Genomic DNA, 13,550 nt, shown 5'->3' with positions numbered 1-13,550 from the left:
CGTCCCATTCTGGGTTAGGACGCAGCGGGGCTCTAGTTGCTGAAACCAAAAAGCAAAACACAATTAATATCGTGTTTGTGTCATATGTAAGTTTCGCTTCTATTAGCTCAAGAAGTGAACATTTCATGCTGTATGTTGAAAAACATGAAGCCATATTCTTCTTTTCTTCTTTAAATTGGTATGGAAGGAGTGGAGCAAATACCAACTTACGTTGTGGCGCTTGTGTCTGGGGACCATCTTGTTTTCCTGGTGGCTGTGAGGCGTATTGTCTTTTGGTTGACTGGGGTTTAATATGAAGTGGTTGGCTCCGCATACACTGGTATTCTTGTCGTCTACCTAGTTTTCGAACGCGGGGAGCTGCAGCCGTCATGTCTTTCGTCATTTGCCGGAACTTTGCTTCTAGATCTGCTCTTTGTTTCGCTAACGCCGCCTGGAGTTGTGCTGCTGTGATAGTACCTGAAACACGATGGAAACTTCAATTAAATTCTACGTCGTACACAAAAAAGGAACATTTTATATACATGTTCCATGGGGTAAAACTATTTCTAAAAAGTGATTGTATTTCCAGTTACCTCCAGTGGAAGACGATTCTTCGGCGCTGGGGGTTTCCTCAGTTGGTATATCTTCCTCGTCTTCCTCCTCTTCGTTGAGTTGTCTCAAAGGCATATCAGGGTACCTGTTTGCGTAGAAAGTTTCACCTCTGATTGGCGCGTGAATCTTTTTAAGTACACCGGCTTTGGTGACGGATTCCGATGGCGGATCCACAGGAAAATACATATTTTCAGACGTTGAGAGATCATAATTATGTAATATTAAGCGTTCATCATTGATGGCTGCGAAAAGGGATGTCATCCAACGCCGTATTCAACGGCGTATTCACTGTGTTCTGATTTATTAATTTCAGTCTCATTCAGTTCAATTCGTTAAGTATAAAAATATATAACCAGCTTGAGAATGAAATAAAAACTCAAGAAAAAAGAAAAAAGGAACTACCAAGAAAAGAAAAAGTCTATAAAAGGATGAAAAAAAAAATTAAAAAAGTTAGAACAATGATAAACGGCTGAGAATATGTTTCCTCCATGTCATAACTTAAGTATAGTTATTCTCTTTCAGTCCATTCACAAAGGACGTTTTCACTGTGTTCCGATTCATTATTTTCAGACTCAATTCAGATTCGTTAAGTATAAAAATACATAAGCAGCTTGGCAATGAAATAAAAACTTAAGAAAAACGAAATTAAACTATTAAAGGAACTAGTAAAGAAAAAGTCTATAAAAGACTAGAAAATAATAAAAAATTAAAAAAGTCGGAACAATGGTTTACTGCTGAAAATAAGTTTCATCTTCATAACTTGTGTTTTGTCGTTCTCCTTCAGTCAATTCGCTAAGGACGGATTCATTGTGTTCGGATTCATTAATTTCAGACCCATTCAATTCAGATTCGTTAAGTAAAGAAACATTGTATACTGGTGCAATGTTCTGACTCTCATCCAAATGGTTATCTTCAATGCAGTCTTCTCCAAAAACTTGAGACTCTTGCCCTTCTTCAGTGTATTCTTCTCCAAAAACTTGAGACTCTTGCCCTTCTTCAGTGCATTCCTCTCCAAAAACTTGAGACTCTTGCCCTTCTTCAAAGCATTCTTCTTCCAAAACTGGGGACTCCTCCTCTTCGTTGGTTTCAGTGCTGTAACAAATAATATTTTGATATGAATGAAACCAACAGAAACGAAATAAAACCAAAATTAATGAAAAGAACAAGTTATCAAACTGTCAGATGTATAAATGAGAAAGATAAGACTGCCGGAGAGTTAAAAAACTCAAACTCATGAATAAAAATTAAAAAAGTGGACGCGTTTTGGGACCCGGTGGTCTTTTCCTCGGAGGGAGATTCTGATTGTCAGAATTTTTGTCTTGAGAAAACGACCGCGAGGTCCCAAAATGCATCCTTTTTTTTCATGTTTATTTTCGAGAATGAGTTTTTTTTAATATTCTTGTCCTTATTGCGTTCTCATTTTTGATACGGAACCTAACCTTTTTCTTCAGGAAAATGATAATTATAACAATACGGCTTAATGGGGAGCTAATTTTTGAAAATAAGATTGAAGAAGAACAAATTATTTAATCGTGAAGAACCTGATGTCAAAACAGTGTATTTCCTACAGAAAATAAACTAAAATACACTTCTTGTGAACTGGCCACCAAAGTTCAGATCTTAAGGACTTACAAGTTAAGTATTTTCCAATTTTATCGGAAATTCTGGTACAAACAGTGACTTTAAAAAAGAAGAAAAAAAATTAAAGACCATATGAGGTAAACCGTTAATGCCTACAACCATTATCACTTTAGTAAACTTTTCCCTTGAGCGAGCTAGTGCAGTTTGAATACCTTCTTCTACACCAAAATGATAGTATTCGCCCTTTGCTTTTTCCAACTTTTAACATTCACAGAGCGTGGGGTTTTCATCAGGGTCCTACCATCAAGCGGCAAAGCACATAGATCTGTTGGATCAGAAGTTCTGAGAATTCGAAGAAACGCGGAGGTAGCAACCTTCGAAATTCGAAATTTGACACCCCAACTGCGTAGGTTATCTTATAAGGAGTGTTTAGGCATATCTTCAGGATCTTCCTCAAATGAATCCTCTTACTCACTCCTAGAATCAAATGACTCATTATTTATATCAGAATCTGCATCCAAGAGGCTGAAACAAGAATCGGAGTCATAATCTGAGTGAAATGTGGAATCTCCACCATTACCATCATCAACTTCCTCCCCCTGAACATTTTCACTGATCTGAGAAAGGTCTGATAATGGAATTATATTATCGGTGGAATCAACATCAACTTCCGGTAAAGAGGATCTACCGGCAGCCTCCAGACTGTCTTGCGATATATTGAGGGAGGAGGAGGAGGAGGAGGAGGACTCTTCAGCGTGAGAACATTCTGCTTCAGCCAATCTTCGATACTTAGTGCTCCTACTTGCTTCAGAAAATGGTTTCCGGGGAACCTGCCTCTTCTCTGCCATGCTGAGTGATATTTACGGGCTACCTCCTAACAAAGGTACACTACATGTAGCTTCTGTCAGAAATTCTTCCTGTATACATTGTGAAATAAATAAAAATTGCTGTACATGCTAACCTGAAAGAGACGTTCCTGAAATGGAGGGTGCACTTTGGTGACAGCGTGCGGAGCAGGTATGACCATGAGAATTTGAGAAAGAACGGAGGATGACAATTAGGATGAAGCAGAAGGACTTTACGAGAGAGGTCGACGGCATGGGATGTAGTTCATCCGTACTTCTTGGGAAGTCTGGTTAGGTTAGGTTAGGTAAGAGTGCATTAGGCTTAATACTATTAGTGTCTTTTCTTTACTGATGAAGCGGAGCTTTCTCCGACGGCGTTGCGTACTATCACTTGTCACTAAGAACACTTCAAAAAATAAGTTAATTGCAAATTTAATCTGGCAAAGCACGACGCGCTTGCACTAGGTAGCGAGGTACACCGGGTAAGTATCTACTAGAGGCTGGTCTGAATTTCTGAAATCGAAAGGACGGAAACGACAAGACCGTAACAAGACGAACATCATAATTTCATAACCTATAACTCCAATGACGTCACGCGCGGCTTTCGTTGAGGCAGTCGCTCTTTTCGGTTGCGCGCCGCGAAGGACTTTTAGGAGGCTGCTGATCTGAACTAATCTGAACCATGAGTATACTTATTATAGTTGTTGACTACTTGATATAGAAGAAGGAGGAAAAAACTTAGAATAATCTGAGAACATTCTGATAATAAACAATCTTTTTGCATATTCTCCGAATATGCTAAGAATATTCTGGTAATGTTCTGCGATTTCACATATTGTCAGAATATTCATAGCACATTGTGTGCTATCTGGGTTTCCTCCCAACACAAGGGAGGCGCCCTGTGTAGGGTGGCGCCCAACAAACGGAGGTAGAAGGCCTAGGGCTAATTGATGAAAGTGATCAAAGGAACCATTTGAAGAGAGGGTAGAGTGATACATTGGGATAAGGGTGGACTCGTGTAAGCGAGTATTCCCTCTAATAGATCAGAATCCTTACAGCCTGTTTTGTCTTGAATTTGAAGAACCTGAGACAAAAATTCCACTAATTTCTCGGAAGCAGACCATCTGTTTCATTTAAGGTTTTCAAAAGATTATCCATGGGATTTCTCATTTTACCATAAACTTTAGAATTGCGGGTCCATGTTGACTGCATTCTGCTGGGAAGATTCCAGCTCGCTGGAGGGTCAGCTTGGTAGAGAGGATTCTCCGAGAAATTACGAGGATAAGAGGCAACCGGGGCGCAGTCCACAAGTGGCATCGAAGCGAACAAGGGCGTTGAATGTGCAGGAGGTTGCCGAGGTGCCATAGATGAAAACAAAGGCGCAGAATGTGCAGGAGGTTGATGGGGTATCACAGGTGAAAACAAGGGCGCAGACGGCGCAGACTGCTGCTGAAGTAGAATGGATGAGATTAGAAGATACCTGCGGAGGCAAGCTGGTAAAAGAGATAAAAAGACAATTTGGTAACTGTTGGGTTGGAGCAACAGGGGGAAACAATTGTGCAGTCTAAACTGGCAGCAAACCTGAAACTTGGGCGGAGTTCGACTGAGCATATGCGCCTGAGGCTTGAAATCGAGAGCCGAAGGCTTGAGTTCCTACTGGTGCCTGGATAGCCTGCGAAGCAATAGGCGACACCAGTATTTGAAGAAATAGGCGGCGGTGGAGTAAATTTAGGTGGAGCAAAGGAGAAGGTAGATGAGCTCCGAGGCCTAAAAGATGCTGTTAATGAAGCAGCCCTAGGACGGAGTTGGGGAAAACTGAACGATGGAGCTGCACTGGTTGCAGGTATTGCCATCAATGAGATAGGGGTTGATGGGCTGCAAGTCACAGTTTGTGAGGAACCGGGTCCAGGGCAGCCAACGAAGGAAACAGGAGGGGCTGACGAGACAATAGAAGTGATAACCGAAGAGGCAACAGATGAAACTAAAGTCCAAGCCGCAGGAACAGCTGCTGTGCTTAGCTCTTCAATTTTGTAGTTGAACGCAAATAAAATCTCCCGGGTTGATCGCAAAATTATCCTTACTGTGCTTCCCGAATATCTAGTTTCTCCCACATAGCAAGGAATATTGATGTAATATTATATTCATATTGACACGTCAAGGGTGTTAATATGGATATAATGTTGATATATCTTGATGTGATATTATATCAGTATTATGTCAGTACTTTCATGTTACTCCCGTTATGCTGTCAGAATATTGTCACAATATTGATGTAAAGGTTGATTTCATACCGAAATCAAGGTTATGACAAGGTGATCTTGGTGATGGTTCATTTTATCTTGACACTGACAATGAGTATGCAATCCTATTATTTTCTTCCTAATATTGATGCAGTATTGCAGCAACCCTGATAATGTCCTGTCAGACATGGATACGTAGATGGCTTGTGTGCGAAAACACATCGTCACCTTCCAGGCAAAGTATCACAAGTGCCATGCGACGTTTAAAAATTTCCGCCGCCATTTTATTTTTATAGAGAAATTGTTGGTTGAATCTGTTAGAAAATTTCACTAAATTTTATCGGCAGCACAAAGAAAATTCGGTGAAATTTTCGGACAGCTTCATTGAACAATTTCTCTGTAAAAAAATATAATGGCGGCGGAAATTTTTAAACGTCGCATGGCGCTTGTGATACTTTGCCTGGAAGGTGACGACATGCAGTGTTTCAAAATTTCAGCTCTTACTTCCAGTTTTGAAGGAAAAGCAATGAATTCCTCATTGCCACTTCACAATACCAGCTCAGATGTCAGTAAAAAACTGGCATTGCGAAATTGCAAATAAAAATTTGTTGCTTTCCATTCTAACTGGAAATATGAGAGGAAATTTTGAAGCACACTGCGATGCGAATAAATGTATCTTTGTACCCAAGCAATTTACAAATCCATAACTAACTGGACAATATCAAGGTTACTGCATAGTCTCTACAAAACATTGGATAAGATACATCTGCAAATTACTAGAAAAATTGTAATACATTGTCCTTTAAAAATAGAATGATAGCGGAAATTTTGAAATGCTGTACTTAAATGGCAGTTTTGTGTTTCCAGACTCAAGCAATCAATAATAAAAAGTTTCTTTTGCCCTGTCAGATTTAACGCTCGCCTCTCTCTGGGAGAAACGATAATCAAAACAAAACTAATAAAGCTAAATATCTCTGTTCATAATTACACTAAGTTTAACAAAAATGAACAAATGCCTGTCTGCATAAAACTAAGAAAAAGAGGGCTCATGTTTCATTCCTCCAGAGGACTCACAGTGAAACATACTTTTAACCATTACTTTTAATAATTAAATGTTGCATCTCTACAATTAATTTTCAATCAGATAAAATATTAGGAGTTATGCTGAAAACTACATTTACATTAATTTATTGATTTATTTTCTTCAAATATTGGCTGCTATTTGCTAAGCTCAGTGTAATTATGGTTCTAGGTGTAAACTAATTTTCTGTTGTCAACAAACTTGACCGGAAAATAAGAAAAATTAAGTCAAAGGATTTACAATAACATCTTGTGTATTGTAAAATGCAACTCAAAATAAAGTACAAAAAGGAAAAAGCTGAAAACTCAGTCAAAAATTGGCGGCTGCTAAACAAAGTTACAATTATTAATGTATTGGCCCGCGAAAAATAAAAATTATTACTCCTCAATGACAAAGGAAAACTAAGTAACATGAAGGTAAAAAAAATTACCCAAAGAGAACTCACAAAAACAGTAGGCTCAAGGAATAAAAGTGTACAAGTATGCACGTGTAAAAATTCATATAAATATATAAGGAGCTAAACAAAACCATTCACCTCTTTGAAAAAACAACAAATGCCAGAAGACATTATTATGGATACTACAGTGAATATTATTCGTAGATGATAGAAATCGAAATTGTGTAAATATTTTCATCTAACTCATCTCTCTCTTGAATTTCTTCAATAAAATACAAAAAGGAAGAAGCTGAAAACTCAGTCAAATTTGGCCGCTGCAAAGCAGGATTACAATTTACTAATGTATTCGCCCGTAAAAAAGCAAAATTATTATTCCACGATGACAGAAGAAAACTAAATAATATTAAGGTAAAACAATTACCTAAAGAGAAATCACAAAAACAATAGGCTCAAGGAATAAAAATACATATATAAATATTACGTATGTGCGTATAAATATTACGTATGTACTGTGTAGATATTCGTAAGTACGTTCAAATATTCATATACTTATGTAAGGAGCTAAACAGCATTATTTAACTCTTTGATAAAACAACAATATCAGCAGACATTAGTATGGATAGTGGTGGATATTTTCAGTAGATGGTAGTCATCATAATCGGTTAGATATTTTCATCTAGATTTTCCTCTGGTCCTATATCTTCTAACGAAACAACAGGTTCTTGAAGGTCATCAGTGACTTGGCTAGTTACATCAATACCAGGATTGTTCATCATACCAGGATTGTTGAGTTTCTTGGCTGCTCGATCAAGCCTAAAATAAGAGATAAATTTTAAAAATTAGTTGCATACTGAAAACAAAGGGAGTCTAGATAATTATGTAAGCAGCCATCATACAACTCAACCTTTTGTAAATATGGCAGCTTCATCCGTGCAAGGATACAGACTGTTTATCCGAGTCATAAATCGTCAGTGATGAAAACTTTAGCATGTCTACACTTTACATGAAAATGAAAGCTGTGTGGTCAATACAAAAATTAGACAATTTAAGCAGCCAGTAAGCAAAAAGTGAAAAAAAAATCTCAGTGTCTCTGTAGCTCCTATGCAATTTTACCTCTGAGGCAACAGAAAAATTTGGACCAGAGACTCAGGTTTTCCGAATAACCAAATGTAGAATAGTGTTTGCGTTACCCCCAGGCAAACAAGATGCATATAGTCTAATACAAATGATCTACAGAACTGTATACCGGGAATATTTGTCAAAGGTGTAGGGCCGTGATGGAATTCATCATATCTTGGTACAATAAAAAACCTTTGTGCGTTCTGGGAATTAATCCTGATGTTTTAAGAAAAGCCACTCTGTTTTTTATGTGCTCTCCTTCTTGAGTGCACCGTGTGCAGGAAAAATATCCTGAATGACCTTTGGTATTGAGGATGAATGCTTTAGCAGGGGCATCACAAGAAAAACCTCGGATAGTAACTTTTAAGTGGTGACCATTGATATCGATACCATTAGTGACGAGAAATTTAGCTTCCTTGACAAATTCAGCGAGGAATTCCGCACAGTCTAAAGGCTTTTTATGGCCCGAAAAAATGTCCATTGGAAATACATTGTCCACTATGCTAGGAATACTAATGATAGAAGCTAATATGGGCCATACTTCTGTGGAACTGCTGCGAAAAAGAGGTATCCCATCAATACCTATCAACAGCTCTATGCCTTCTAACCCTTGGACCAAAACATTCTCTAGCATCCGAATGATGCCTTCTTTCAGACTGAAATGATAATATTGGCCTGGTTTCACCTCCTGAAATTTATCTTTAACGGATGATGGGGTGCGGAAAAAAGTTCTTGCATCTTTGGGTAAACTACTAAAACACTCGTAGGCTCTTAAAATGCACAGGAGGGCACTCACAGCAATTTGAGTAATGTAAAACCGGGCTGCCCATTGTCTTAGCTGATCTGACAGAGTCTCAACTGGATCTGACAGATCGATAGCATTTTCATCATCACTGTAATCAGAGAGATCAGAACCTGGCGGTTCATCCACTAACTCTAAAAGCTCCGATGAGTGAAGTCCGTCATCCAACTCATGACTTTCATCGGGATCAATCGAAGCTGGAGCAGCAACACTTGGTCCAGCATCAACGGGAGGGAGTTCACTCTCAAAAGAGGAACAAGAACTACTATTAAGACTATCATTAAAGCTAGGAAGCGGTTGAACAACAGGTGCAGTAGTAGCAACAGGTGCAGATGGACACGGTTGTTCAAGGCTGGGCTGATCAGAAGAGCTACTACGTCCAGAAATTAACCGCAGGCGTTGTGTCACTCGTCTATGCCTCGACTTGGGATGGAGGCTAGAAAACAGTTTTTGTGATTGAGACATGATCGTTTACTTACACGTGCCTCGTGTTTATCTCGTGCCTCCGAGTGCTCTCAACGGCAGTCCATGAGCACTAAATTCACATAGCAGGCCACAACCACGAAAACAACGACGACACGGTACGGTAATGATGAAAATAAAATTTAACTGAGTTCAAATTATCAAATTCACGAATCACTTTACTCACCTCAAGAACAATTCAAGAATCAAAGATCAAGCCGGTAATTCACAACTTCACAAGATGGCGGACGCGGATGCAAGGCGGATAAAGAATGGTGGTCGCATTTCGATTTTGGCTGCCATCTTGATGCGTTGTGACGTCAGGAGGGCACGGGTTTTGCCGTGCAATCCGAGGTTGAGTCGGCCCCCCCGGCCTCGGCCAGCCCATGTACCCGATGTACCCGATACCGTGTGACGTCCAGAGGGTACGAAATGCGACCACCATTCTTTATCCGCCTTGACGCGGATGAGCAGGATCGGTCGAACGTTCCTGCTTCTCTAACGAACCGCTAGCAGCGCGCGCACTCGTTTTAGAAGTAGCGCGCGAAATTCAAATCCGCGACAGCGATGCTGCCACCGTCAGTGCTGCAGCAATGCTGCATCTTGGCATCATCAGCATTATCTCAACACTGATATATTCATATCCGCTGATTCCAATGAATGTCAATGTTATATAAACATTGACGAGATAAACCTTTTATTTGACAAGATTTACGTGATATAACATTAATATTAGTAATATTACATCAACATTTATCAAGCTTTGACAGCACTGACATAAGATTCTTTGCTATGTGGGATTATCTCTTGTCATTTGCGAAAAAATAATTTTCTTGCTTTTAAATTCTTGTGAAACGTGAATTCATGTGCTTTCAAGTTTTATTTTATTTTTTTTCTAGAATTGATCTTCACGGGACTTAGTGGCTTTTTTTCTCTCTCTTATTTTTAGAAAAAAAGAATTCAAGTACTCTTAAGTTTTATTTTATTTTTTTTATTTTTTATTTTTTTGTGTTGATCTTCACGGAACTTAGTGGCTTTCTTTTCTTTTCCTCATTGTTTTTAGAAAAAAAAATGTCAAGTACCGCTCGACCAACTGTAATCTTCCACACTAGGGATTTGGGACCAGCCATTCAAGCTGAAGCAATTAATTCGCATTTATTGGAACCCTCTACCTCCAAGGAAAATTCATCCTCCCTAACCATGTCAGCAGCCACCCCCTCCGCTTGCATGGGTATAAAGAGCTGGTGAAAATCGAAATAAAAACGGAGGAAACAGACTCTCCCTCCAAGGAAAATTCATCCTCCCTAACCATGACAGCAGCCACCCCCTCCGCTTGCATGGGTATAAAGAAAGAGCTGGTGAAAATCGAAATATTGGGGGCTGACAAGACAATAGAAGTGATAACCGAAGAGGCAACAGATGAAACTAAAGTCCAAGCCGCAGGAACAGCTGCTGTGCTTAGCTCTTCAATTTTGTAGTTGAACGCAAATAAAATCTCCCGGGTTGATTGCAGTTGACCCTGAAATCTGTCACCAATGTCGCCAGATAAAGACAAACAGTTTAAGTTGTTCAGTCGAGAAATGTTGTGTTCTAACTGAGCGATAATATCTCTCTCATGATTGGAAAAGGAGGCTGACTTCAAAATTCGAAATTTCTTCTGAAAGACGAAGGACATCCTCTTGTACCCCGACAAGTTCCTGCTCGGGATCAAACGACCTGATCACTGTTTCGTTTGGGCTGATACCCAAGTCGACAGCAGCGCGGAGCTCGGTGCGCAAATGGTGAGCGAACACGGAACTCATACTTTAGTTGATGGGGAAGAAGAAGATCGGGGTAACGAAGATAGTCAAGTCACCTAACTTGGAACACTTTTGAACTTTCCAATGTTGTACTTCAGCACACTTTTAACCTTTAAGACTTGAAACTGTTCTAAATTTCCGGTGTGGCTCTAGAGAGCCTGATGATATACTTTCCAAAATTTTTTGGAGCCTTCGGCCCCATTTTTTTTTTAAAGAAAACCTGGTGTTCAAAGTTAGGTGCTGGGGGTCCCTAACTTGAAACACCGATTGATTTACATTGAGATTTCAACTTAGAATTACAAAACTTAACATGGAACACTATTTTAAGTTTTAAAAAAATGTAATACAAAAATTAACATTTATTAAAGAATATTTCGAGAAAATATGTCAAAAAAAATTAACTCAAACATAGAAAAAGTGGAAAAATAGGAGTACCTCCATCAAAAATTCTAATGAACATGGGTCCAAGACCAAACACTTAATTACCTAAAATAAACAGTCTCTCGTGTCACTTTATGAGCAGTCAAAAAATGCAAAGTTAGAAAAAGTAGAAAAATAGTACTAATGGCAAAACTTCATAAGTTTTAAATTCAAAGTAAAACACCTAGAAAAATTCTAGGTATTTTCCTTTGAATTTGAAAGGAACTTTTAAAGTGAAACTTACTTACTAATTGGTTATAGGTACTTGAAAATGGAACAAAGAAAATTACTTACTTACTAGTAGGTAACCAATGTTAACAAAAGTAGGTGGAGAAAAAATTATAACCTCGGTGAACAACACCGAAAAAAATGACTTAATTCTAATTTGACACTGGACGGCAAATGAGGCAATTACTCTGTTTTATCTTCGACAGAGAAAGCAAAGCGCCCTCTTTTCTCAAAAATGGGAGTTAAAATCCTTTTAATTTGATGATTTTCTACAAAACCTTCATCCTTGATATTTGGAAAAGTAAAAATATTGCTCGCTTTTGCAGACCTCCTTAAGAAATTTAGATTAACATGGCTACCACGTTTTATTTCAATGACTTGGGCGACAAACTTTTTTGCGTGTTCTTTTTTGGTCCCCTTATCATAAATTAATTCAACTAATACAAAATCTGACTTTTTAAGTTTAGAAAATTCTATGGGTGGGTCTAAGTTGCAGGTGTTTGCGTCATTTTCACTCTCGTCAGCTGTTTCGCTGGAAGTCTCTTCCTCGCTACAGCTTCCTTCTTCTTCGTCTCCTGAGGTATCGTCTTCTTCTGAATCGTCCTCGACTTCATCAGCATCCTCAGATTCTGACTCTTCACCTGTAAGAGCCTTCACTGAGATGCTTTTTCCAGCAGCAACGTCGATGCGCTTTTTTTTGGCGGTTTCGTGGATTCTGTCTCTTGTTTTCTTGACTCGGCCAAAAATACCTTGAAGTTTTTAACCCATGCATTACCTGCATCTTCCTCTTCCACTGCAATCTGATCTTCCACCAGAGTACGTAGGTTCCGAAAAGCAGATGTGCGTTATAACGACCTATACGCCTATAGGCTGTTCTTGATGCGGTGTCCTCAAGGGGAAACTAGAGCGCCTGGGTCTGATGCGCTGCATGCCCGCGGCCGGCTCAATCAACACACAAGTCGGCTTTTTTAACCTTGCTCAGGCTATCAATTATCCGCCACCCCCAGTCGGCTCAGATCATGAAACACAAGCCCGAATTTCTTAATCACTCATCGAGTGAATGAAATACGGTCGGTCTTGAATCAGAATGATTCTCATCGATAACTCCCTATCTTCACAATGCTGTATATCGATCAGGGTCATTCGATAACGATTCAACAATCGACCCGCAGGTCCTCTAATAGGCTTACGCGCATTTTTTTTCAAGACGATGAAGTTCTGATTTTAAGTATTTGTGGAGTTAGTCACTGCACTTTAACTCACGGTGAGACTTGGGAATCGACGCTTTCTCCCATATTTTGCTTACTTTTTTTACAATTTCGATTGCATTTTCGGCAGCTGTTGGTTCCGTCCTTCCAAATTCTAATTCTTAGGTTTAATATAATTCAACCCTGGGTTTCTGATGCCCCCTATTAGAAAATCCATTCCAAAAAATTGGTCAATTTCAGCAGCATCTGTTTCTTCAAAAGTAGCTTCTATTTGAGAAGCATAAAAATTAGTTTTTTCAGTAGTCTTTAAGAAATACTCGATGACCGTATGATACCTTGTGAAAAGCAACTGTGACATGCACTCGAGTGATTGTTCTTGGTCTCGCTCACTGTGTTGGCACATAGTGTATACACTTCGGTATCTAAATTATTTGAAGGGGTTTTATGTGAGCGTCAGATTTTAGTCTTCAAAGAATGTAACGTTGCAAAGTTCAAACCTAGAAATAGGACCTGTACTAGCGAAGTTTTGACAAAAGACGTATGGAATTGTTTATGACCGCTAATTAATGTTATAGACACCAAATACCAAACCTTCTTTCTGATCTTCAGCTAAGGCATATTCTGAAACCGCCGAGTCATCAGTGCATGGTGGCTCTTGGCCAGAAAATTAACCCCTCTCAGCTTCCATATTTCAATCCTAAAATACGACCCATCTCATAAATGGATAGGTTCCTCTTTATATATTTTTAATACCGAAGTAAAGCCTCAGGGCAATTC

The 13,550-nt window shown here is 39.1% G+C and overlaps 1 protein-coding gene across 1 annotated transcript; it reads right to left on the bottom strand.

Moving 5' to 3' along the window:
- Nucleotides 1–7,677: 7,677 nt before the first annotated feature.
- On the bottom strand, nt 7,678–9,715 carry LOC140224226 (uncharacterized). Its single transcript, XM_072298049.1, has one exon. The coding sequence runs from the start codon at nt 9,119–9,121 to the stop codon at nt 7,994–7,996; it is 1,128 nt and encodes a 375-aa protein (XP_072154150.1). The 5' UTR covers nt 9,122–9,715; the 3' UTR covers nt 7,678–7,993.
- Between the last annotated feature and the right edge of the window lie 3,835 nt (nt 9,716–13,550).

This window comes from Bemisia tabaci, chromosome 3, assembly GCF_918797505.1.
Source record: "Bemisia tabaci chromosome 3, PGI_BMITA_v3".
Lineage (NCBI taxonomy): Eukaryota > Metazoa > Arthropoda > Insecta > Hemiptera > Aleyrodidae > Bemisia > Bemisia tabaci.
This window is presented reverse-complemented; position numbering and strand designations above follow the sequence as displayed.

What these genes read in the sequence shown, in the direction of transcription:
- LOC140224226 (XM_072298049.1), bottom strand. Translation starts at nt 9,121, where the DNA reads ATGTCTCAATCACAAAAACTGTTTTCTAGCCTCCATCCCAAGTCGAGG.